The sequence below is a fragment of the Lucilia cuprina genome, chromosome 5 (genome assembly GCF_022045245.1).
Source record: "Lucilia cuprina isolate Lc7/37 chromosome 5, ASM2204524v1, whole genome shotgun sequence".
NCBI lineage: Eukaryota > Metazoa > Arthropoda > Insecta > Diptera > Calliphoridae > Lucilia > Lucilia cuprina.
The window spans coordinates 10,213,403-10,239,525 of NC_060953.1; the positions used below are offsets into that span (position 1 = coordinate 10,213,403).

Sequence of the window (26,123 nt, forward strand, 5' to 3'; positions counted from 1 at the left end):
AAGAAAAAATCAAACGAATTTGAAGTAAAATATGTATTGAAACTTATAGTTAGTAAGTCCATACCTAAAACTAATTTTAACCCACTTCTAAAGACTAGTTTCAGCTATAAACTCCATCTATCTACATATTTCCACTAGAGTCTGTTTTTTCATGATATAATCCAGCTCTCGTAATAAGTTTAGTCAATTTTGATTTTGCGTACTCTAAGCGTTATGAATTTGTTTTAGTTTTAGGCCCAGTTGTCACATGCGCGCATGCGTGTGCAACCAATTCAAAATAGAAAATAACGAAATTAGAAACAAAAATTGTGGCAACAACAAGAGGCACCAAACACCAACAAGAAAACTACATCTTTTATTACGTAAGTTCTTTGTGGAATATTTAAAGATTAATATATATACTAGTAGTATTGGTATAGTGTTTAGTGTAATGGTCAAATGGATTTGACCACTATATGCAGTCACTACTCTAGCTTTAGCTGCTGATCTAGTCAGAGTCCAATAAGACACAAACATTTAGACAGATTACCCGTTTAGGCTCCCTGCCTGCCAGCAAAAGTATACATATGTATGCTGCTAGCTAAGCCTGAATGTGTGGCATGCAACAAATAGAAACAAAAAATGATGCATAACAGTAAACAACACATTCATGTCACTTGTATTTGTACCGTATGCAAAAATTACAACCACAAGTTTCGTATGTGTGTGTGTGTTTTAAGTATTTGTTGAAATTATTTTTCAAAATTGTACTTTATCGTTATTTCTAATACTTTATGATCTTAAATCGTTTAGAGTGTAATAATCATTAGTTTTTAAACTACAGTAGCGGATCCTTAGAATAGAAAAAAACAATTTATTTGTTCTTTTGTATAAAGTCGTAGTATAAAGAGGCAAGAGATTTGGAAAAAAGGACAAAACTACAGACTTGATCAAGGACTTGACAAAAATCGATAGAAGAGAATACAATACAGTCTATTCTCTAGATTATAGATTTGATTGAAGGCTAGACTATAGAATGAGCTAAAGGCAAACTATAGACTGTGTACTAAAGACAAGAACATAGACTAGACTATGGACTAGACTCTAGTCTATAGTCTTGACTAGACTATAGACAAGACTATAGACTAGACCATAGTCTAGACTATAGACTAACCTATAGAATAGACTATACAGTAGACTATAGACTAGGCTATAAACTAGACTATAGACTAAAATGTAGACTAGACTATAGACTTTACTATAGACTAGACTATAGACTGGACTAAAGACTAGATTATTGACTAAAATATATACTAGACTATAAACTAGACTATAGACTAATATATATATAGACTAGACTATAGACTTGACTATAGACTGGACTATAGAGTAGACTATAGACTATAAACTAGACTATAGACTAGACTATAGACTAGACTATAGACTAGACAATAGAATAAACTATAGACAAGACTATAGACTAGGCAATAGAATAGACTATAGACAAGACTATAGACTAGACTATAGACAAGACCATGGACTAGGCTATAGACTAGACTATAGACTAGAATATAGACTAGACTATAGACTAGACTATAGACTAGACTATAGACTAGACTATAGATTAGACTATAGACTAGACTATAGGCTAGACTATAGACTAGACCATAGTCTAGACTATAGACTAGACTATAGACTAGACTATAGACTAGACTATAGACTAGACTATAGACTAGACTATAGACTAGACTATAGACTATAGACTAGACTATAGACTAGACTATAGACTAGACTATAGACTATAGACTAGACTATAGACTAGACTAGACTATAGACTAGACTATAGACTAGACTAGGCTTGACTATTGCTAGACAATAGGCTTGACTATAGACTACAACAAACTAGAATATAGACTAGTTTAAAGTCTGAACTATGCAGTAAGCTAGTCTATAGTCTACAGACTGCTCTTTATACTAAACTACAAATGATTCTATAAATAGACTATAGACGAAAATATAGTGAATGCTATGCAGTAGAATATAGACATGCACATTTTTTTGGACCCTGAAAAATTTGAGAAAATGGTGTCATTTTACAAAAAAAAAGATAATTTTCTCAGGATCATATCTTGCATGGAGTTAGGAATTTTTATTCACTCTTTAAGACAACGGTGTTTTTGTCAAAAATGAAAATTTATACATATGTTGTCCGAAAAACGTTCTTCAAAATTACAAAAGCAAAAAAAAATTGGGTGTATATTTCTAATATCAATAAATCAATAACACGTATACGTACAGGTGTTGTTAATAAAAGCAGTGTAATGTCACTGCACAACATATGTAATCTTTTATATGACCTTGAATCCTCTAACTCTATCCTCTAATTTTCAGTTATTTTTGGCATTTCTGTGCCTTAGCGGTACAGTATTGGCAGAAAGAACAACGAAATCAATATCAGATTGCATTCACGCCTTGAATGCTGCCTACGGCTATATACCACCTGAAGTAAAATTTTCCGTAACACCCGGAGAGACTTCGCTGAAGACATCACCTTCTGTATCAACTTATACGGAAAATGGTAAACTACAATATGCATCGGTAGGCTCCTCCTCATCTTCGTATGAATCATCGGCTGGTATATCCGGTTATACGCATGGTGGCGGACCAGTGCAGGTTACAAAGTATGTGGCACCGGTAAAGAGTAGTAATTATGAACCAGCTGTGACCTATGCTAAAGGTGGTTCCATTACTTATGCCGATAGATCGCCAGCCTCAAAATTTGCCGCCGTAGTACCATCTGGGATAGAATTTAAGAATTTGGTTACTCCCACCATTAGTAACAAGAAAGCGAGTAATGCCTATTTGCCACCGGTAAATACCAAAGTAGAAACCTATCAAAGTCCAGGCTATACTTATAGTAAATCGACTCCTGGTATTACAAAAACAGCTACATATACCACCACAGGTGATAGTTCATTAGATCTGAGCAAATTTGGAGGAGATTTAACGAAACTTGGTTTTAGTTCCCCAGCTATAACAACAAAAATTGAATCATTTACTTCACCTGGCTATACGTTTTCCAAACAGACACCGGGTTTCTCTAAAGTCGAAACCTATACAACGGGTGATTATGCTAAAGCTGGAAATTTGGAATCAATATTTTCAAGTAGTGCTTATAATCCATTTGCGGGTGCAATAAGTTATGCGCCTAAGATTACATATGGAGCGCCGACTTTAACAAAACTATCCGCTCTAACGACTCACAGTAATTTGGCCTCGTTTTCAGCGCAGCCCCTATTTGCTAAAGCTTTAACACCCAGTCCTGCTGCAGTTTATGCTCCCAGTTTGTCGAGAAGTTATTTGCCTAGTTTGCAGACGACAGGCTATGCTAAGGCTTTAAGTGGTGGCCTCTCACATCAGTATGTTTCAAAACCCGCTCCCGTTATTACCACCCAATATGTTTCAGCGCCCGCTAAAGTGGCCACCTATGCTGCACCAGTTGCCTCTCACTATATCTCAGCGCCTGTTAAAGTAGCCACCTATGCAACGGGAAATGCTCATTTGGGACAATATGTAGCACCTGTAGTAGCTAAAGCACAAGCTGCTTATGTGGCCCCTAGTGTGGCCAAGGTGTCCTCCTATTCTGCCCCTACTTTGGTTGCCGGTTATGCAGCACCTGCCGTGGCCAAAGTAGCAACTTATGCGGCACCTAGTTCTGCTCACATTACCTCTTCGGGGGGAGCAATTTCTCATCAATATGTCTCAAAGCCTGCATCACATATCACTGGTTATGCTACTCCCACTGTAGCTAAGGTGGCAACCTATTCTGCTCCCGCCGTAGCTAAAGTTGCCACCTATAGTGGTGGTGATTCGCTACATTATTCTACTGGTGGTGGGCTTTCTCATCAATATATCACCAAACCTGCTGCTCATGTAACAACTTATGCAGCACCTGCACTTGCCAAAGTTGCCACATATTCGGGTGAAACTTCAAGCCATTTTAGTTCAAGTGGTGGTGTTTCACATCAATATGTTTCGAAACCATCGGGTCATATTACGGGCTATGCGGCACCAGCAGTGGCCAAGGTAGCCACCTATGCAGCTCCCGCCGTAGTTAAAGTTGCCAGTTATTCTGAAGGCAGTTCAGCGCATTTTAGTTCCAGTGGAGGTGGTGGTGGTGCTGTATCGCATCAATATGTTTCCAAACCAGTGGGTCATATTACCGGCTATGCAGCACCAGCTGTGACAAAAGTGGCCTCGTATGCAGTCCCTGCTGTGGCTAAGGTTGCCAGTTATTCCGAAAGCAGTTCAGGCCACTTAAGTTCCAGTGCGGGTGGTGCTCTATCGCATCAATATGTTTCGAAGCCTACAGCTCATATTACCGGTTATGCTGCTCCAGCTATAACCAAGGTTGCTAGTTATGCCGCCCCAGTTGTGGCTGCTCCGGCTGTTGTAAAGGTTGCCAGCTATTCGGAAGGTAGTTCAGCTCATTTCAGTTCTAGTGGTGGTGGAGGTGGGGCGGTATCACATCAATATGTTTCAAAACCAACTGCTCATATTTCGGGTTACGCTGCCCCAGCTGTAGCCAAGGTTGCCACTTATGCGGTCCCAGCTGTAACTAAAGTTGCCACATATGCCGCACCGGCTGTGGTTGCTAGTTATTCAGGAGGAGGAGGGGGAGCCCATTACAGTTCTAGTGGTGGGGGCGGCGCTGTTTCCCATCAATATGTTTCGAAACCCACTGCTCATATAACCGGTTATGCAACACCCACCGTAGCTAAAGTTACTCCTGTTATTGCTGCTCCAGCAGTAGCTACCTATGCTGCCCCATCTGTAGTTAAGGTTGCCAGCTATTCTGGCGGAAATTCAGCACATTTCAGTTCGAGTGGAGGCGGTGGTGCGGTATCACATCAATATGTTTCAAAACCGACAGCTCACATTACTGGCTATGCTGCGCCAGCTGTTGCCAAGGTTGCCACATATGCTGCCCCTGTAGTTGCCACACCAGCCGTCGCTAAAGTTGCCACCTATGCTGCTCCGGCTGTTGTTAAGGTTGCCAGCCATTCGGAGGGCGGTGGTGGCGCAATATCACATCAATATGTTTCGAAACCAGCTTCTCATATTACAGGTTATTCTGCGCCAGCTGTTGCCAAGGTAGCGACCTATTCTGCTCCAGTTGTTGCTGCTCCTGCAGTTGCCAAAGTTTCCGCCTATGCTGCCCCAGCTGTTGTTAAGGTTGCTAGCTATTCTGAAGGTAGTTCAGGGCATTTTAGTTCCAGTGGTGGCGGTGGAGGAGCCGTATCGCATCAATATGTTTCTAGACCAGCCACACATATTACTACTGGCTATGCAGCACCAGCTGTTGCCAAAGTTGCCACCTATGCCGCACCTGCAGTTGCTGTGCCGTCCGTTGCTAAAGATGTAGGTTATACCTATGAAGCTCCAGCTGTTAAGCTGGGTTATACCCAGGAAAGTTTAGGACACTTTAGATCCAGTAGTGGTGGTACACATGTTACCGGCTATGCGGCTCCTGCTGTAACTAAAGTGGCCGCTCCCGCCGTAGTTAAGTTAGCCAGCTATTCGGGAGAAAGTTCTGCCCATTACAGTGGTGGTGGCGCTGTATCTCATCAGTATGTTTCAAAACCTGCAACACATATAACCGGTTATGCCGGCCCCGCAGTTACCAAGGTAGCCACCTATTCAGCTGCTCCTGATATTGCCAAACCTTCTAATACCCTAAGCGCTCCAGTCGTTTCAAAAGTTGCCACCTATCAAACACCAGCAGTAGTTAAAGTATCCTCATATTCCGGGGGCGAAAGTTTAAGCCACTACGTTTCGGGTGGTGTTGGTGGTGGTGCGCATGGTGCCGTTTCCCATCAATATGTTTCCAAACAAGCTCCTCAATCAATAGCTTATGCAGCTCCTGCTCCAGCTAAGGTAGTGTCCTTTGCTGCTCCCGCTGTAGTAGCAGCACCTGCTGCCGTTAAAGTTGCTTCTGCCCATTATACTTCCTCTTCGGGTGGTGCCGTTTCTCATCAATACGTTTCCAAACCCGCCACCCACATTTCAGGCTATGGTGCTCCCGCTATAGCTAAGCTAGCTACCATAACAACACCTACTCTAACCCAATATGTTTCAGCCCCTGCTGTAACCAAAGTAGCCTCCTATAGCGGGGAAAGTTCTCTAAAGTTAACCTCTTCCGGAGGTGGCGCTCTATCACATCAATATGTTTCCAAACCAGCCGGACATATAACAGCATATGCGGCCCCGGCAGTGTCCAAAGTTGCCACTTATGTTGAGCCCCAATTGGTATCAAAACCAGCGCTACAGTTAACCGGTTATGCTGGTCCAGCAATAGCTAAAGTAGCCACTTATTCTGGTCATTCGGCTACTCATATTTCCTCGGGTGGTGGCGGTGCTGTTTCACATCAATATGTCTCCCAACCTGGGTCAGCCATTACTAAAGTAGCCTCCTTTAGCTCACCAGCAGTAGCGCACATAGCTAGCCAACCTTCTGTAGCCAAGGTTTCAGCTTATCAACCCATTGCTACTATTGGTAAATATGAGACCAGTGCTGGTGGAGCCGTATCTCATCAATATGTTTCAAAAGCAACACCACATGTTTCGGTTTTAGCCGCTCCCACAGTAGCTAAAGTGGCCACCTATAGCACCCCAGCTCTAAGCCATTATGCTGCCCAGCCGGCCATTGCTAAAGTTGCCACCTACTCTGCTCCATCATTAAGACATTACTCCAGCGGCCCGTCTATAGGCAAACTAGCAACAATTTCTTCTAGCTCCCACAGTTCCGGAGCAATATCACATCAATATGTTTCTAAACCAGCCTTAGGCGGTTATGCAGCTCATGCTTATGCTCAATATGCTACCGGACCCGCTTCATACTCCTACGGCTCTTTACATACACCCCATGTCAATCCTCTCTTTACCAGTTCCAGTATTGCTCGTTATGGCTCCAGTGGCGCAGTATCACAGCAATATTTAGCCAAACCTGTACAGTTAAGTGGCAAGCTATCTGGTTACACTACGGGACCAGTTTTAGGCAAAGTAGTTTCACAAGGTGAAGGTGCAGTGTCACATCAGTATGTCTCTAAACCAGCGGTGGCTACAACATTGGTCTCCGGACCCGCACACGCTAAATTAACTTATGGTACCAAATTAATCTCCTCCTCAGGAGGTCTTGGTACGCATCAACTACTTACCCAACCTTTACAACCTGTACAGCTAACAGCACCCGCTAAGCTTTCTGTATCTTCTTTGCACGGTTCTGCAATACATGGTTCGACCGGTCATGGAGGAGCAATATCACATCAATATGTCTCGAAACCTGTGCAAGGTATTGCTGTAGCTAAAACTGCCTCAATAGCGGCTCCTCTAGTGGTAGGTGGTTCCAGTGGTAAATATTCAGCTCTAAGTTCTGATTATATTACAAGCGGTATTGGTGCTCATGGGGCAGCCGGCCATTTAGTGGCCAAACCTTTGGCAGCTCCCGCTCTACATTTAACAAGTGGTCATGGTGCTGCCTATTCCTCACAACATGTAGCCGGACATGGTCTGGGTCTAGGTCTAACGAATCTACATGGTGGCTCTTTAGGTGGTGGTCACCAGGGTATAGTGGGTGGTAGGTTTTTATCATTTATCAAAAAATATAAACCAATATCATTCCTCCATATTCCACAGGTTACTATGGTGCCATTTCTTTGGGTCATGGTGGCACCTCTCCTGCCATAACCGGCTATCAAGGCGTTTTAGGTTTAGCGACCCACGGACGAGGTCATACTCTAACTGCTCCTTTAGGCTCTTCTATTCATGGCCTTAAAGGCATCTCCGCCTCTTCAATACATACAGGTCATGGTGGTTTACCTTTGGGTTCATTAGGTCCCCTGGGTCCTTTGGCTGGCTATCAACATGGTGTAGGTGGTATAGGTCCATTGGGTGCTAATTTCTATCGTTATGCTCCAGCTGTACCCGCCCTCCGTTCACATACCTTAACACCGGCAGCCTTTTTGAGAAATACACCCATTATAAAGCCCGCCAAAATTAAATTGATGACTGAACAGCATTTAGAATATTTTGTAAGTATGAGAAGAGGAGATGTGATGGACCAATGAGTATAATTCGAACTAAATGTCAATAATGTGGATTACAGTCAATAGTTTCTACAATACAATGGACTAACGAATATACTATGGGCTATTGTCTAGACTAAATTATAGACTATAGTCTGGACTATAGAATAGATCCTAGTCTGGACTATAAATTAGACTCTAGTCTGGACTATAGAATATAGTCTGGACTACAGAATAGACTATAGTCTGGACTATAGAATAAACAATAGTTTGGACTATAGAATACATTATAGTCTGTACTATAGAATAGACTATAGTCTGGACTATTGAATAGAATAGAATATAGCCTGGACTAAAAAATAGATTATAGTATGAACTATAGAGTAAATTATAGTCTACAGAACGGACTATACTGAAGAATAGAATACAGTTTGGACTATAGAATTGACTATAGTATGGACTATAGAATAGTCTGTAGTCTGGACTATAAAATATACTATAGTCTGGACTATAGACTATACTCTAGACTACAGACTAGACTATACAATGAACTATTGAATAGAATATAGTCCGGACTATAGAATAGATTATAGTCTGAACTATAGAACATAATATAGACTATAGTCTGGACTATAGACTAGACTATACTCTAGACTATAGAATAGATTATAATCTGAACTATTGTCTGTACTACAGAATAGACTATAGTCTGAACTAAAGACTAGACTATAGAACTATAGAACAGAATATAAACTATAGTCTGGACTATAGACTAGACTATACTCTGGACTTTAGACTAGACTATACTCTGAACTATAGAACAGATTATAGTCTGAACTATTGAATAGAATACACTTTAGAATATATTATAGTCTGTGCTACTGAATAGACTATAGTCTGGACTAAAGACTAGACTAAACTCTGGACTATAGAATAGAATATACTTTGGACTAATAGAATATAATCTGGTCTATAGAATAGAATGTAGAATATAGTTTGGACTATAGTATATAGTTTGGACTACATTATAGACTATATATAGTCCAATCAATGCTATAGTCTTTATTATTAAATAGTTAAGAATCAATACTATATACAAAAAAAATCTAACCTTCTTGCAGAATGATCATCCCCGCTATGCATTCGAATATGGCGTCAATGATCCCACAACCGGTGATATAAAACATCAGCGTGAAGAACGTGATGGTGATGTAGTGAGAGGTGAATATTCCCTAGTGGAACCAGATGGTAATGTGCGCACTGTAAAATACTATGCCGATTGGGAAACGGGTTTCCATGCTCAAGTAATAAATAGTCGAGATGCCGTAAAGACTCTTACTAAACGTACTGCCAGTAAATCATAAAGTTAGTATTTATTAAAAGAGTTTGTTTTTTTTTTAATTTAAGTAAAAATTTCTTAAATTTTTCTTTTTTATCTTGCAGTTAAGTAGTCACCTTTAGATTCTCAATTATATATTTTCTTTTCTTTAGCCATAGTAAATGTCTCTGTCATTAATGCCATGGAGGATTTTAGAAAAAGACAAAATAAAATCTTTTGCTAAACAGCTGTTTTGCTGTTATGAACCTTTGACTCTACTCTATATAGTATTGCATGCATACCATCATCCATTTCAAAACTCTCAATTCATTCATATTTTTTTATTATTATTCTTCCTAATCATGATAAGTGTTTAGCAAACAATACTTAACCTGGGCCGTCGTCGTATACTTATGTTTGTAACGGTTCTTTTTTTCATAATAATAATTAAATCCCAGGCCTGTACAGTCTCAAGCCGTTAACATAAGTCCACCAACAACATTAGCATTTTGTTATATTATTTATATTCATTCATACTTAATTTTTTAAATATCATTTTCCATACAATACTTTACTTAACTTTTATTAAACGGGGTATTCATTTTTATCATTTTCAAAATTTTGGGTTTTTTATATTGGTGCTAATTTTGTAATATTTTTTTGGTTTTATATATATTTTTTTTTTGTAAATTTTGTTTATTTAGTACAATATTGCTACAAAAACAAAAAAAGAAGTAATAATTTGTTATGTGATAAATGAAAGTGTCATACATTATCATCTCTCCTTACGTATTTTTATTATTTGTGTATAATTTAATATTTTTTTTTTTATTTCTCATGGTCTGTCTTTTTTCTTAATTTTTGTAAATATTTTCTTAAGTTAAGAATTGTTAAAACTAAAACAAGAAAAACGAATAAAATAAAAACGAAATTAGATGTTTAAAAAAAATGGAAGTGTTCGTTTATTTTTGGGATCACACTGTAAATTAGAACAAAGGACTAAACCAGAACTATGTAAAACTGAACTAAAACGGAACTAAAACTGAACTAAAACTGAACTAAAACTGAACTAGAACTGAACTAGATCTTAATTAGAACTGAACTAGAACTGAACTAAAACTGAACTAGAACTGAACTAGAACTGAACTAGAACTGAACTAGAACTGAACTAGAACTGAACTAGAACTGAACTAGAACACTAGAACTGAACTAGAACTGAACTAGAACTGAACTAGAACTGAACTAGAACTGAACTAGAACTGAACTAGAACTGAACTAGAACTGAACTAGAACTGAACTAGAACTGAACTAGAACTGAACTAGAACTGAACTAGAACTGAACTAGAACTGAACTAGAACTGAACTAGAACTGAACTAGAACTGAACTAGAACTGAACTAGAACTGAACTAGAACTGAACTAGAACTGAACTAGAACTGAACTAGAACTGAACTAGAACTGAACTAGAACTGAACTAGAACTGAACTAGAACTGAACTGAACTAGAACTGAACTAGAACTGAACTAGAACTGAACTAGAACTGAACTAGAACTGAACTAGAACTGAACTAGAACTGAACTAGAACTGAACTAGAACTGAACTAAAACTGAACTAGAACTGAACTAGAACTGAACTAGAACTGAACTAGAACTGAACTAGAACTGAACTAGAACTGAACTAGAACTGAACTAGAACTGAACTAGAACTGAACTAGAACTGAACTAGAACTGAACTAGAACTGAACTGAACTAGAACTGAACTAGAACTGAACTAGAACTGAACTAGAACTAGAACTGAACTAGAACTGAACTAGAACTGAACTAGAACTGAACTAGAACTGAACTAGAACTGAACTAAAACTGAACTAGAACTGAACTAGAACTGAACTAGAACTGAACTAGAACTGAACTAGAACTGAACTAGAACTCTAGAACTGAACTAGAACTGAACTAGAACTGAACTAAAACTGAACTAGAACTGAACTAGAACTGAACTAGAACTGAACTAGAACTGAACTAGAACTGAACTAGAACTGAACTAGAACTGAACTGAACTAGAACTGAACTAGAACTGAACTAAAACTGAACTAGAACTGAACTAGAACTAGAACTGAACTAGAACTGAACTAGAACTGAACTAGAACTGAACTAGAACTGAACTAGAACTGAACTAAAACTGAACTAGAACTTAACTAGATCTAAACTAGAACTGAATTAGAACTCGGTTCTAATCTAGAACTGAACTAGAACTGAACTAAAACTGAACTAGAACTGAACTAGAACTGAACTAGAACTGAACTAGAACTGAACTAGAACTGAACTAGAACTGAACTAGAACTGAACTAGAACTGAACTAGAACTGAACTAGAACTGAACTGGAACTGGAACTGAACTAGAACTAACCATAAACAAACCTAGAACTGAAATTCACCCGAACTTGAAGTATCCTAAACTCTGTTGTAACTTTCCACATTACTACACCTTTATTAGGTACTTGTTTGCCTTTCACGAAAAAAAAGACTCATTTCAAAATATATAATTTTTTTGTTTAGTTTTTATGTATTTTTTCCATCATGGTAAAATGTAAAATTATTGTTTTTTTTTTTTTGTTGGAGTTTTTTTTATAAAATCAAAAAAACACATCTTACTAAGTTACTTAATGAGCTTTGGAAGCCAAACGCTTGTCACGTTCTTCAGCAATGCTCAATTTAACACCCTTGCCCTTAGGCAAACTAATGTAAGGCTTGTTGCCCTTGCCAATGATGAAGACATTGGTCAAACGGGTAGCGAATACATGACCTTGAGTATCCTTAACATGCACAATATCGAAGGAGCCGGGATGTCTTTCACGGTTGACAACGGTACCGACACGACCCAAATTTCTACCTCCAGTGATCATGCACAAGTTGCCTGAAAAAGTAAAAAAATTGGGGAAAAAACGAAAAATTAGTTAAAAAGTCAAAGAAATTAAAATGTTTTATTTTGATTTAGATGAAATGTAATTGAACTAAAATGTTATGACAGTATCATTTAAAAGATAAAGCCATGACCGTGTTGCAAAAATTGCTTTAGGCCTGCTTTTGATCCTTGCCAATGTGGTTTAATAATAATCATCAAACAAGGACTTCGATCATGCCAGAAAGGGTCGTTGCTTTCTTTATTTAATATTGTAACTTTGTTTAACTTACCGGAATCGAACTTGATGTAATCGGTGATTTTGCCAGTGGCAATATCAACTTGTACAGTATCGTTAGCCTTGATCAAGGGATCGGGGTAACGGATGGTGCGACCGTCATGGGTAACAACGAATGGTACACCCTTGGCGCCCAATTGTGTCTTGCGGACCTTGCACAATTTGTACTGTAATTAAAAGAAAGTAAACGTTAGTTTTATATGTTTTAGAAAAACATTTCAAAATCTTTGTTAATAGGTTTTCGTAGGGAAGTGTGCTGATGATGATTTAAATTCCCGCTGATTTATTTAAATTTGTAATTGAACGTAAATGTTATTGCAGTATCTGGGTAATGATAAAGCAAAGACCGTCGTTACAAAAATTGCTTTAGGCTCACTTTTGATCTATGAAAATGTGGTTTTTTTTTATTTATTTAGCATAGTCTTCGATAGAGCCATACTGCTACTAACAGATTAATATTTAGAAATGAACCTGATTAGAACTAAAACTGAAGAATAACCAGAACGGAACTAGAATAGAACTAAAAGAGACCTAAAACAGAACTACAACAAAACTAGAACTGAACTAGAATTGAATTAGACAGAACTAGAAAAGAACTAGAACAGAACTAGAATAGCACTATAACTAGAATAGAACTAGAACTGAACTAGAACTGAATTAGAACTGAATTAGAACTGAACTAGAACTGAACTAGAACTGAACTAGAACTGAACTAGAACTGAACTAGAACTGAACTAGAACTGAACTAGAACTGAACTAGAACTGAACTAGAACTGAATTAGAACTGAACTAGAACTGAACTAGTACTGAACTAGAACTGAACTAGAACTGAACTAGAACTGAACTAGAACTGAACTAGAACTGAACTAGGACTGAACTGGAACTGAAATCGAACTAAATTAGAACTTCAAAAGTATTTGTTTGTAAATATTTTGCTTATAACGTTGTTTTTTCTGAACTTCATTTCAATCATATTTCAATCCTTAAATCGTAAAGAATAATTTGTAATTGAACGTAAATGTTATTGCAGTATCTAGGAAATGATAAAGCAAAGACCGTCGTTACAAAAATTGCTGTTAGGCCTTTTTTTAGAAAAAGTATCCACACTATAATGAACCAAAAAATCAAGAAATGTGGTGTTGGAAAGCCCATTAAAACAAGATATATACCTACAAACAGTTCATGGACATCAAAAGATTATAAAAAAAATAAACTTTCAATAATCTAAGAACATTATGATATCCGTTTTGAACCGTAAAAAGGGTCGTATACTTTGAAACCCAAATACATTACTACTAACAACCGCAATAAAAACTGTATCCTATAATATCTATATCTAAACTTTTAACAATGTCTGTAAGTACTGGTTTTCTCTAAAGCCGGGCTTGTTTTTAATATTTCAGTTTCCCACAATTAATCCAAATCAGGGGAGTTTCGCTTTATCTTTTAGTCTTTACTACTATTTTACTTTACTGCAAATTCCAAATATTTCGCAATTTCTTTGCATTCCGAGACCGAAAACAGACCCCAAGGAATTCTAAGTTCAAATAATTCCATCTTCAAAACACTTCTCCTCATCGCCCTTAACAAAACCCTTTATTAACAAAAAAAAAATACTTACGGCAGCTTCTTCAGCGGAGATGCGGTGAATGGTGAAACGACCTTTAACATCGTAGACCAAACGGAAGTATTCACCGGTCTTTTCGATGGTGATGACATCTAAAATAAACAATTACAAAACATAAATAAACCATCGTTCCCTACAAATCCATGTTAAGAAAACTTACCCATGAAACCAGCTGGGTAGGTGGGGTCAGTGCGTACCTTACCATCGACCTTAATCAAACGCTGCATAACAATTTTAGTTACTTCAGCACCGTTCAAGGCGTACTTCAAACGATTTCTCAAGAAAATCATCATGGGCAAAGATTCACGCAATTTGTGTGGACCGGTGGAGGGACGGGGAGCAAAAACACCTCCCAATTTGTCCAACATCCAAGCCTTAGGGGCGGCTAAACGTTTCAAGTGCTTCTTAGGACCTCGCGCCTGTTTTCACACACATTTTTTTACAAAAAATAAACAAAAAGTAAAACACATTAGTTTATTTAATTAACACTTATTGTATTTATAAATTATTAACAAAAAACACTGCCATCTTTTTAATTTATTTAAACTTTTTTTGCATTTGTTTACTGTTTCTAAACCTTAAATCATTTTTGTTACATATTTTTTTAAATTTATTTATGCTTTTCACTTGGGCATTTGGGAAATATTTACATTTTCTTTTAGCAATATTAGCACTTTCTTTGTTTTTCACTTAATTTTACATATTTTTTATTGTTTTCTTTTGGATGGCAATGAATTTTAAAACAATCAAAAATTTTGGTAGAACCTACCATCTTGTAAGATACGAAAAAAAGGAAAGGAAGATGGCCGGATGTCGCTTTATTTGACAATTAATTTGACAGTTGTTTACCAATTATTGTTCATAGACATTTAATGTCAAGTGTTTGTTGGGGCGACATCTGCTTGTGAATGTTATTTTTGGAAAGCAGTGTTGTATTTTAGTTAGTGGAAGATAACATTAATTGCAGGGTTGTATTGTGTATGAAGACTTATAGAAACCCTAAAAATATACATGGGGTTTTATGAAGACTTGGTATGACGACTTTTTTTGGCGCAACAATAAGTCATCATACTGGCCGCGGCAAATGCAGCGAATTCATGAATTTGCATAAACATTACGGCGAAGGAGATAAAGATCACTTACCAAGTGTGTATTGGAATGGCTGTGGATAGAGTTTCTCCTGCCCTGTATGAAATAAAATCATAAATAATTGACAAATTGAAAAAAAATCTTGTTTTTATAATTGTATTTGTTTTAAAGGCAAAAAATGGAAAAGAACAATTTTCATTACTTATCCCACTACCACCTCACAGTGGATCATTTTACGAAATGGCGGTCAAAAATCTAAAACTTTTGATTGAATCGGAATTTTTGAAACCGATCTTCAATTGCTGCCATAAGTCGCAATTCAGGTCTGAGTTGGGGAACAACTCTCGCGTCATCGTGATTATTTCTTAAACGCGTTCAGGCTTGTGTTTGTTGCCTGGCTTTCGACAGTTTTGCGTCTCGCTCGCACTGGTGTAATGTATTACTTCATGTAACTGTTCAAAGTTACATGTTGTCTACATTAACCTCGTGCTTTCGTTTTACCTCAAGTGAGGTTATGTTTTATTGGTGGAGACCATAGAATACTCAAACGTTTTTAACTGGTGGAGACCATAAAATACTCACGATATAACCTGGTGGAGACCATTTAAACTCAAATATATACTGGTGGAGACCATTAATACTTTTGATGAAATCAAGTCCGGATGCTCCAACTTCCTATATGAAGGTATAGGTCGGTTGGTGGGGTTTTCTCTGGACAAACGTGTGATAACCTGGCAATATGAGTGCTTGATGCACCGCCATCCTAATCAAAACCCAAAAAAAAAAAAAAAAAAAATTGCTGCCATAAAACTTAAAAATTGATCTGCTAGAAAATGATTTTTTATTTTTTAAATTGAAAATTTCGAAAAATGGTCCAAATTTTCTCTTTTTTAACCAAAGACCTATGAAGCGTCTTGATTAGGTTTTGAAAATTTGACCTGCGGCTACTCAAACAGACAGTTTATGTTCCAGGATGTCCCAAAAGTTTATGATGTAATCGACAGTGTTGAAGGCCTTATGAGGTTCGCCGATACTAGAGTTGTGACCAATCTTCCCGGATGGTTTAGCTGCGTTATATTGGCCTCTGCTACTTTGTAATGTTTGATTCTGGAAGATTGTGAAGTTTGCGTACAACATTTCGTTTACTAAATGCCCAATAGATGAAGGCATCAAAGCAACCTTTAGCTGTTTGAGATCGGAATGATTATGACGGTTATTGCTGCGTTGCTTTTATGTGCATTTTATGTGCTATTGCGTGGTAATGCAGAAGGGTAAAGATGAGTAAGTACCTAAAGAGGTTGTGAAGTTTGCAAATAACATTTCGTTTCGCTTCATCACATTTTCGCTCTCTTGGTGATCAATAACAACTGGGAAGAAGTAAGTTTATGTTGTGTGAGATCTGAATATTTATGACGGTTGTCGCTGTGACGCTTTTTGTGCATTTGACGAATAAGCTTCAAGAGTTTGTGATACTGGTGGCAGGAGTGATACAAGATTGCATCGTTATTGCGTTCTTTACGATAGTTATAGTATAGGGATGATTCTATCCATTTTCTGATTCTACCCATTTTCGTTTACTAAATACCCAATAAAAGAAGGCATCAAAGCAAACTTTATTTGTGGAGAGCTGAATGCTGACCGGACTGCTTCAAGAGTTTGTGATACTGGTGGCAGTAGTGATACAAGATTGCTTCTTTATTGCGTTCTTTGCGATGGTTATAGTATCGGGATGATTTAACCCTTTTTCGTTTACTAAACGCCCAATAAAAGAAGTCATTAAATTAACCTTTAGCTGTGTGAGATCTGAATGTTTATGACGGTTGTTGCTGCGGCGCTTTTTGTGCATTTGTCGAAAACCATGATGGTGGTGGGATGCGGTGGGTGACCGGACAGCTTCAAGAGTACGTAATACTGTTGGCAGCAGAGATTACTTCTTTATTGCGTCCTTTACGATGATTTTAGTATCGGAATGATTCTACCATTTTTCGTTTACTAAATACCCAAATAGAAGAAGGCATCAAAGCAAACATTAGTTGTATGAGGTCTAAATGGTTATGACGGTTATTGCTGTGACGATTTTGTGTGTATTTTACGGAAACCATGATGGTGGTGAGATGCTGTTAGGTGACCGAACAGCTTTAAGATTCTGTAATATTGGTCACAGGAGTGATACAAGATTGTTTCTTTTTTGCGTTCTTTACGATGGTTATAGTATCGGGATGATTCAACCCTTTTTTGTTTACTAAATGCCCAATAAAAGGCATTAAAGCAAACTTTAGTTGTGTGAGATCTGAATGCTTATGACGGTTGTTGCTGTCACACTTTTTCTGCATTTTACGAAAACCATGATGGTGGTGGGATGCTGTTAGGTGACCGGACAGCTTCAAGAGTACGTAATACTGTTGGCAGCAGAGATTACTTCTTTATTTCGTTCTTTACGATGTTTATAATATCGGGATGATTCTACCCTTTTTCGTTTACTAAATGCTCAAATAGAAGAAGGCATCAACGCAAACTTTAGTTGTGTGAGATCTGGAATGGTTATGACGGTTATTGCTGTGGCGATTTTGTGTGTATTTTACTGAAACCATGATGGTGGTGAGCCGCTGTTAGGTGAACGGACAGCTTTAAGATTCTGTAATATTGGTCACAGGAGTGATACAAGATTGCTTCATTATCGTTTTTTGTTTTCTAAATGCCAATAAAGTAAGGCATCTAAGCAAACTTTAGTTGTGTGAGATCTGAATAGTTATGACGGTTATTGCTGTGGCGCTTTTTGTGTATTTGACGAAAACCCTGATGTTGGTAAGATGCTGTTAATTGACCAGACAGCTTCAACAGTCTGTGATAGTGTTGACAGAATAGATTTCCTTCTTCAGGATGGTTATAGTATCGGGATGATTCTGTCCAATAAAAGAAGTCGACAAAGCAAACTTTAGTTGTGTGAGATCTGAATGGTTATGACGGTTATTGCTGCGGCGCCTTTTGTGTGTATTTTAGGGAAACCATGCTGCTGTTGAACAGCCGATTGAAGTTGAGTACCTCAAGAGCTTTTGCTTCTGTAAAGTTGTGAAGTTGGCAAATATCTCTCTTTCTCTGGCTGCTCAATAGAATACAATACGCTCGAACTTTCAAGAGTTAAGTTAAGTCTAAAAATAAACATTTTAAAAAGATTTTTTAAAAAATTTTCAAACTTACATATGTTTTTTTCGTTGCTCTAATAACTAATAACACCACTTTTGTTTTTTTTATTTTTTTTGTAATTTTTATTAATTCTTCTTTAGAATTGTTTTTTTTTTCAAATATTTTGTTTTTACTCTCACATATTTTTTTTATTATTATTAATTTTTTTCTGTTAAATTTTAATTAAACTCTTCTTAAAATTTATATGCTCAAACTTGGGATAGATAAATACATATTTTGAATTCTATATGTATTAATTTATATAATTTTTTTTTTAATAATATTTTTTGTTTTTTTTTTTCTTTTTTGTTTAATATAAAGATGTTGTTTGTTTTTTTTTTTTAATTAAGTTATGAAACTACTTAAAAATTAAAAACTAAAAGAAAAAAATATATAAGAATGGACAAAAAATCTTAATAGGTTTTTGTTTATATTGTTTGTTTATATGTTTTTGTTTCTTTCGTAAAAAAAAAGTTATACTTTGAGAAATAGACAATGAAAAATACGGATGTTGAGTATTCTTGAAAGGATGCAACAAGAATACACATGTCGGTTAAGAAAGAAAAAAAAAGAGAAAGCTAATAAGTAAAATGTTTTACAATAAATGTAATGTAATGAGGGTTGTTAAAAGGGAACAGCAGGAGTAGATGTATTTAAAATTAAAGAAAAAGAACAGTAGTTTAAAAGCTAAAAAGTTGTAAGACAAGTTTTATGTGATTGATTGGTTGCTGGTTGGTTGTTTGTTTTGTTTTTTTCTTTTGTTTTCTTTAAATGTGTAAAAAAAAGGGATGGAAAAGAAAATGTTTACCCTCCAAACTTGGCCAGAAAACTATATGTATTTCCTTAAGTTCTAATCCATTTTCTTCATTGACTTAAGAGCTCTTTCTCTTAATTGTTTTTCTAAATCCTCATTAACACCGCCCAACAACATGGATGCTGAATTTGAGCCTCCTGCCTTTGAAGATTTTTCCTCTTTACGATGCGTTTCCATAATGTTGTCATCATCACTGCTCGATGAGCTGTCAGCCTTTTTGTTCTTTTTCTTGTGTTTCTTATGTTTTTTACTCTTTTTGCTACTGTGTTTTTTGTGTTTCTTGTGTTTTTTCTTTTTATTGGACTCGGCCTCCGTATCGGAGGAGGAATCATCATCTGAATTACGTTTTGAAGTGGTTTTCTTAGATTTTTTACGTTTCTTTTTGACGGTGTGTTCATCCGTGTCTGAGGAATCATTTTTAGACTTTTTACGTTCATTATTTGTGGCTGAATGGGTACGTTTGCGTGCCTGCAATTTGGATGATTTCGTAGAGTCCATTTCCATTGATTTATTTGTGGCAGCGGGTACATCGGATTCCGTATCGGATTTGGGTTTTTTATGTTCTGTTTTTGTAGAGCTGCTGGATTTTTTAGCCGATGAGGATGAGAAGGTGTTTGTAGTCGAAGTAGTTACTTGTTTTTCAGCACTAGTTTTAGAACGTTTAGCCGAGGTTGAGCTATTGGTTTCTCTGGCTTCAGTATGTTTACGTTTTTCAGCCAATTCTAGAGCCAATTTGTCTCGTTTGCGCAGCTCCTCTTCATTGCCATGATGCGTCTTACTTTCTTTATTATTTGCCTTAGTGGGAGCTATTGCTTTCGTAGAAGACTTTTTCCTTCTTTGTTTCTCCTCTTCTGAGTCTTCTGAGTCACTTTCACTAGATGAAGTCTGCTGTGTTTTACGTTGCGTTTTACTTGACTTTTCCGTTTTCTTTTCATTTTCCAACTTTTCCGACTTTTTATTAGCCAATGCAGTTTGTGTTTTCTTTAACTCCTCTTTAGCTTTGGCTTTTTCTTTTTCACGTCTTACCCTTTCACGTTCTTCCTCATCTGTGCTGTCATCCTCATCTTCGCTATCGTCACTATCATCTGAACTATCTGAGGAACTTGAATCACTGTCTGGTCGTTTTTTAGTCAATGACTTTTTATCCTTGCCGGTGGAGGCTTGGGTTTCAAGAGCAGTAGCAGCAGCGGCTGCTTGCTTACGCTCATGGGGTTTAAGGAATGGAGAGGGTGTCCTAGATAAACTAACACTATAATGATCTCGTCGTCCGCCGCTTGCAATTGGTAACTTCTTAGTTTTAGATTCTAGGGGCGCTATGGTTTCTGATTTAGAATGTTTACGTGCTGCTTCCTCAGCTTCATCTCGGGATAAGTCTATAGTTTTTACCGCTGGGGCACAGTACTCCACCGAAGAGCGTCCTGTTAATAATAAAGGAAAAAAATGTACAAAAACCATTATTAACTCTTTTTTCCCTTAAATTTCTTTCTATAACTTACCACCACTTTCCCTAGAACGATTAGACACCCTCTTGTAACGTTCTTGTGACCTGCTGAGACTGCGATGTTTACGTCCCTTCTCTTTGGTCGTTACTGTCGGTGCTGGTGGTGAGGATTTCCTTGTCTCACTACTACGACGATTACTACTTATATTCTTCTTTACATTCTCATTATCCGATTCATCTTCCCAATTTGAACTCGGCGAAGGCGAACGTTGCTTTGGTCTATTGACGGGGGGTGCCACAGCAGCAGTATTTCTTTGTGATTGATCCCAACGATTAAAAGCTCCACCACCAGCAGTACCACCACGTCCACTTCCTCCTCCACCACCACCACGTTCCGGTGAAGATCCTCGCAAGGGTGATGACGGTCGTCGTTCGCGAGAATTAGGTCTACGTTCACGTGAACGTCTGGGTGGTGAACCACGCCATTGGGGTGAATATTTGCGAAATTGATTTTGCACAGGTGAGAAACGTCTTTCACGTGAAAAACGTCGTTGCGGTGATTGATTGCGACGATTATCGAAACGATTGCCAGCGCCACCCATCATGCTTCTGCCTCCGCCCCCACCACGATCACGACTTTGACTTCTACGATTCCAGTGATTCATGCGTCCACGATTGTTGCGATTATTGCCGCGGAACGGTGAACGACGTCGGTTGAATCTAGAGCGAAAATCAAAATAAAAACAAGTTTTATAAAGGTGAATTTATATAAAAAAGCTTTTTCAATTTATTATTTTTTGTAAGAAAGCATTTTTTAAAAAAGCTATTCCTAAACTTTTTTAAAGAAAGCTTTTTATCGTAAAAACAATTTTCATAGAAAGTTTTTTGGTTTTTTGCGAAAAAAAAGAGCTTTTTCAAAAAAGCTTTCTATGAAAAAGTTTTATACAAAAAAGCTTTTTAAGTAAAAGCTTTTTAGAGCTTTTCTGTTTGCAAAAATATTACCTTCTAGGCGATCTAGAGCGATTACGTGAAAATGAACGTTGACGCGAACGTGATCTTCTCCTCGATCTAGAACGTTGCTGACGTCCACCTCCTCCGCCGCCACCAACTCTATCATCAAAACGCAATGGTGTTCTTCTATTACGATTATGCATAAAACCTCTGCCACGGCTGCGTGAATCACCTCTACGGCCACCAGCGCCACCACCACCACCTCGTCCACCATCTCTATCTAAAGAACTGGCCGAAGAGTCTCTATTATTGCGATATTGACGTTTATTTTGTATACTATTCTTATTACGCTTTAATTCAAAATCCTCTTGGGGTGGTTCGGGTGAAAGTGACAGACTAGCTGAGCGAGAAGGCGAACGTTTATTATTACGTTTGGGACTTGAGCGTGCCGATGAATGGGAACGAGAGCGTGAACGAGAAGAACGAGGCGGTGAACGCGGTTTGAGTTTACGGGCACCCGGCGATGTGGCCCTACTGCGACTGCGGGAAGAAGAACGTTTATTTTTGGCCGCAAATGGATTGCGGGGATTCTTAGAAGCGGAACCTTTTTTCTCATGACCATTTTGTGCCGGATTCGAATCTCTTGACTCGGAACGATTGCGTTTCGGTGAAGCTGGTTTGGGTGGTGGCGGACTTACTTTGCGTTTTTCTACCGAACGTGAGCGTGACTTGCGATTACGTGAACGAGAATTATCTCGTCGTTTTTGTGGTGTCTTCGAACGTGATTTTTGTCGTCTTGCACTACGATCTCTAGAACGTGATCTTCGTCTACGACGATCAGGAGAACGACGTCTCGGTGATCTTGAGCTACGTCTGCGATCTTTTTCTCTTGAACCATTACGACGGCGCTGAGGTGAGCTACGATCACGTGAAGAACGTTCCTTTTGCACTGATCTATCTCTAGAACGTTTACGTGGTGATCTATTTTTATCCACATGATTATCTCTAGACTTGGATCTAGATTTGTCACGTTTTGTTGACTGATTCTCTACATTGTTTGTAGTTTTATCATCATCTTTATGCGAATTACGTTGTTCATCGGAATTCGAACGATTTTTAGCCGATAGATGAGAACGCACCTGTTCAATGGCGCTAAGAGTGCTGGGCGGTAATTGTTGTTCACGTTCTTTTTGTGTTAAATCACGATCTTTTGTCGTACCACTAGCACCAGTACTGCCTCCACGTCCTCCACCAGTACCACGTCTATCTCCCCTATCTCTTGAACGAGAACGTGATCTAGATCTTGATCTATCATTACGTTCTCGATACTTATTCTCTTCGTCTCTTTTTAGAATTTCATCTTTTTTCTGTTGTATAAACTCGGCTGGTATGCCAGTGTCACTATCTTGTGCCGATAGTAGCAGAGCCCATAATTCACCCATAAATTGTCGGGCATTGGGACCGTTTAAAAAACCAGTCATATTTATTTGCATTTTCTTGGGACAAGGAAATTTCTCTTCTTCCAGTTGATTGTAAACAAACTCAGCGACAACATCATCTTCCATGTGTAACATATCGGTAATTTTCTTACTGATCCATGGCCTTAACACATCTAGTTTGACTTTAGACATGTCGACACGTTTGTTGAGACAATCACCAAATTTCATTTGTTTCATAAGTTTCTTTTCTTTGTCGCTAAAGCGAGTGTCTTGTTGTTGAGTGGTGCCCTGTAGAGTGGATACAGAGGAGTTTAAGAATTAATTAATTTTGTTATATTATCTAGTAAAGAATTAATTAATTCAGTAAGAATTATGACTAAACTGAACCTGAGCCGGGGCTGATCGGGAAATGAACTGGAAATTAACCAGAACTGAACTAGGACTGAAGTAGAACTGAACTAGAACTGAATTAGAACTGAACTAGAACTGAACTAGAACTGAACTAGAACTGAACTAGAACTGAACTAGAACTGAACTAGAACTAAACTAGAACTGAACTAGAACTGAACTAGAACTGAACTAGAACTGAACTAGAACTGAACTAGAACTGAACTAGAACTGAACTAGAACTGAACTAGAACTGAACTAGAACTGAATAGAACTGAACTAGAACTGAACTAGAACTGAACTAGAACTGAACTAGAACTGAACTAGAACTGAACTAGAACTGGACTAGAACAGAATTAGAACTGAATTTGAACTGAACTAGAACTAGAACTGAACTAGAACTGAACTAGGACTGAACTAGATCAGAACTAGAACATAACTAGAACTGAACTAGAACTGAACTGAACTAGAACTGAACTAGAACTGAACTAGAACTGAACTAAAACTGAACTAGAACTGAACTAGAACGGAACTAGAACTGAACTAGAACTGAACTAGAACTAAACTAGAACTGAACTAGAACTGAACTAGAACTGAACTAGAACTGAACTAGAACTAGAACTGAACTAGAACTGAACTAGAACTGAACTAGAACTGAACTAGAACTGAACTAGAACTGAACTAGAACTGAACTAGAACTGAACTAGAATTGAACTAGAACTGAACTAGAACTGAACTAGAACTGAAATAGAAATGAACTAGAACTGAACTAGAACTGAACTAGAACTATACTTAGACTGAAATAGAACTGAAATAGAACTGAAATAGAACTAAAATTGAACTAAAATAGAACTAAACTAAAAATTATAATTTAAACAAACAAAATTTTGTAAAATTTTTTGACCCCAATACAAAATTGATAAGGGATTCTAAAATTTGTTTAAAAACATGGGACTTTTTTAATTCTGCTAATAAAGCCCCCCTATTAAACATTTTTTAGCCACAATTATAAAACCATTAAACAAAAATATTAGTTATAATTTATTTCCAATACGAAAACAACCAAAAAGGGAATAATAATATAAACACAGTAGAGAACATTATGACAAACATAAAATATTAATTTCAACTTACCGTGAACATCATTTTGTCACCCTTAATTTATGAACAACGACGGACGAATTGTTGGTAAAATAAGAATGTAGAAACAAATTATAAAACAAATATTGGAAAACTTTTTCTTTCGTGGCCGAGGAAATAAAAATGTGTTTTTAGGCTACACAAATTTCCTTGGATAACATTTAATTATGCCATTTTTCAGGCCATAAATTATAATTATTTGCGGTTCTTTCTTAGCCTAACTTTTTTTATTATTTTATATTTTAAATAATAACAAAAAAACACTTGTATTGAATTTCCCACACTTTTTATTGGTTAAGAAAAATATTTATACTTTTTTTTGCTCATACACAAGACCACAAGAGCTGAGAATGCAGAAGAAAAAAAAACCGGGTACAACTCCAAAACGGCGTGGTGCGAAAAAAATAAAAAAAAACAAGAACAGCAAAATAGCAGCAAAAATTTAATAAAAAAAAAAAATTAACAACTGCCTTATCTTGACGACGACAGCTACGAAAGCAGCATCAAAATGTAATACGAAAAAAAATTCAGCAAAAAAAATTATGGAATCTTATTTTTTTCAACTTTTCGTTTGTAAATTTTGCTTAGAAAAACACACTAAAAATGACACATTTAATGTAATTATGTTAGCAAATACATTGTTTTCTTTAATTTAGCCGTTTTTTACAATATTTTCAATAAGAATATTGTAATTTTTGTAAAAATTTACACAATTTTTTATACGGCTCTATGCAAAATGGAGACGCACCGAAAAGAAAACTTAACGAATAATTCGTTAAAAAAACAATATTCGTTTTCACACAAACAATGCCCAGCGCCGACAAATATTAACGGTGTTGGTTGCTGACACTAAAAGTACGGTCGGCGTCGACATAAAATTGAATGTAAACCGGCTAAGTTCTCATATAATTTTAATTCTTTTTAAATTTTTAACAATGTTAATTAAAAACGGAGTTTCTAGGTTGAATATCATACAGAATTCAAGAAGAACGAAAAAGTAGCAATATAATTCATTTTATAAGTTCTCATGTACTATGGGCCCTACATGTTTAATTTCATGTTTCTTGGTTTAATTTTAAAGAAAACTCAAAAAAGTACTACGGACGAACGAAAAAGTTTCTAAAAGTATTTTCATTATTATCTTCATGTTTCGATTTTAATATCATAGAAAACTCAAAAAGTAGCATTTAGAGAATGAAAAAGTACAAAAAATATTACTTATCAGCCTAAAATGAACCAAAAACAATGTTTTATGAAAAAAGTACCAACAATAGATAGAATTTTTATCTGTTAAAAGTCCGAATATTCAAAAATTGACTACTTTTCATATTTTTATATTTTCCTTAAATGATGAAAGAGTCAAAAAATTCTTTGAATGTTCACTGGTTTAGAAAGGAACCAAAGACAGTTTTACACGTTTATTCCCTAAAATAGCCGAATTTGAAAAAAAAGAACCAGTCACCTGTCCGCTTACTTTTTT

The 26,123-nt window shown here is 37.0% G+C and overlaps 3 protein-coding genes and 3 non-coding genes across 6 annotated transcripts; 1 reads left to right on the plus strand and 5 right to left on the minus strand.

Moving 5' to 3' along the window:
* Positions 1-2,316: 2,316 nt before the first annotated feature.
* On the plus strand, positions 2,317-9,648 carry LOC111689451 (flocculation protein FLO11). Its single transcript, XM_023451923.2, has 4 exons — positions 2,317-7,615; positions 7,675-8,069; positions 9,185-9,428; positions 9,507-9,648. Exons 1-3 carry the CDS (start codon positions 2,332-2,334, stop codon positions 9,425-9,427), a joined length of 5,922 nt encoding a protein of 1,973 aa, XP_023307691.2. The 5' UTR covers positions 2,317-2,331; the 3' UTR covers position 9,428; positions 9,507-9,648.
* Positions 9,649-11,926: 2,278 nt separating this feature from the next.
* LOC111688114 (40S ribosomal protein S4) lies at positions 11,927-15,109 on the minus strand. Its single transcript, XM_046952112.1, has 5 exons — positions 14,969-15,109; positions 14,360-14,618; positions 14,194-14,291; positions 12,568-12,739; positions 11,927-12,289 (listed from the first exon to the last, which is right to left on the minus strand). The coding sequence occupies exons 1-5, from the start codon at positions 14,969-14,971 to the stop codon at positions 12,036-12,038; spliced, it is 786 nt and encodes a 261-aa protein (XP_046808068.1). The 5' UTR covers positions 14,972-15,109; the 3' UTR covers positions 11,927-12,035.
* LOC111690034 lies at positions 12,374-12,521 on the minus strand. Its single transcript, XR_002762891.1, has one exon. It is a non-coding gene; the product is annotated as a small nucleolar RNA psi28S-3327 (small nucleolar RNA).
* LOC111690033 lies at positions 12,864-13,012 on the minus strand. The gene has a single exon (XR_002762890.2). It is a non-coding gene; the product is annotated as a small nucleolar RNA psi28S-3327 (small nucleolar RNA).
* LOC111688121 lies at positions 13,573-13,726 on the minus strand. The gene has a single exon (XR_002762845.2). It is a non-coding gene; the product is annotated as a small nucleolar RNA psi28S-3327 (small nucleolar RNA).
* A 3,779-nt stretch (positions 15,110-18,888) lies between the features above and the next one.
* LOC111688113 (serine/arginine repetitive matrix protein 1) lies at positions 18,889-25,400 on the minus strand. The gene is made up of 4 exons (XM_023450598.2): positions 24,638-25,400; positions 21,729-23,404; positions 20,782-21,446; positions 18,889-20,703 (listed from the first exon to the last, which is right to left on the minus strand). Exons 1-4 carry the CDS (start codon positions 24,647-24,649, stop codon positions 19,322-19,324), a joined length of 3,735 nt encoding a protein of 1,244 aa, XP_023306366.2. The 5' UTR covers positions 24,650-25,400; the 3' UTR covers positions 18,889-19,321.
* Positions 25,401-26,123: the final 723 nt, after the last annotated feature.

What these genes read in the sequence shown, in the direction of transcription:
- LOC111689451 (XM_023451923.2), top strand. Translation starts at nt 2,332, where the DNA reads ATGACCTTGAATCCTCTAACTCTATCCTCTAATTTTCAGTTATTTTTG. An exon ending in TCACCAGGGTATAGTGGGTG is followed by an intron (nt 7,616 to 7,674) that starts GTAGGTTTTTAT and finishes CATATTCCACAG; the next exon opens with GTTACTATGGTGCCATTTCT. An exon ending in AACAGCATTTAGAATATTTT is followed by an intron (nt 8,070 to 9,184) that starts GTAAGTATGAGA and finishes ACCTTCTTGCAG; the next exon opens with AATGATCATCCCCGCTATGC.
- LOC111688114 (XM_046952112.1), bottom strand. An exon ending in TCTCCGCTGAAGAAGCTGCC is followed by an intron (nt 12,740 to 14,193) that starts GTAAGTATTTTT and finishes TTTTAATTACAG; the next exon opens with TACAAATTGTGCAAGGTCCG. An exon ending in TTACATCAAGTTCGATTCCG is followed by an intron (nt 12,290 to 12,567) that starts GTAAGTTAAACA and finishes TTACTTTTTCAG; the next exon opens with GCAACTTGTGCATGATCACT.
- LOC111688113 (XM_023450598.2), bottom strand. An exon ending in CGCTCTAGATCGCCTAGAAG is followed by an intron (nt 21,447 to 21,728) that starts GTAATATTTTTG and finishes TTTTCGCTCTAG; the next exon opens with ATTCAACCGACGTCGTTCAC. An exon ending in TCGTTCTAGGGAAAGTGGTG is followed by an intron (nt 20,704 to 20,781) that starts GTAAGTTATAGA and finishes TATTATTAACAG; the next exon opens with GACGCTCTTCGGTGGAGTAC.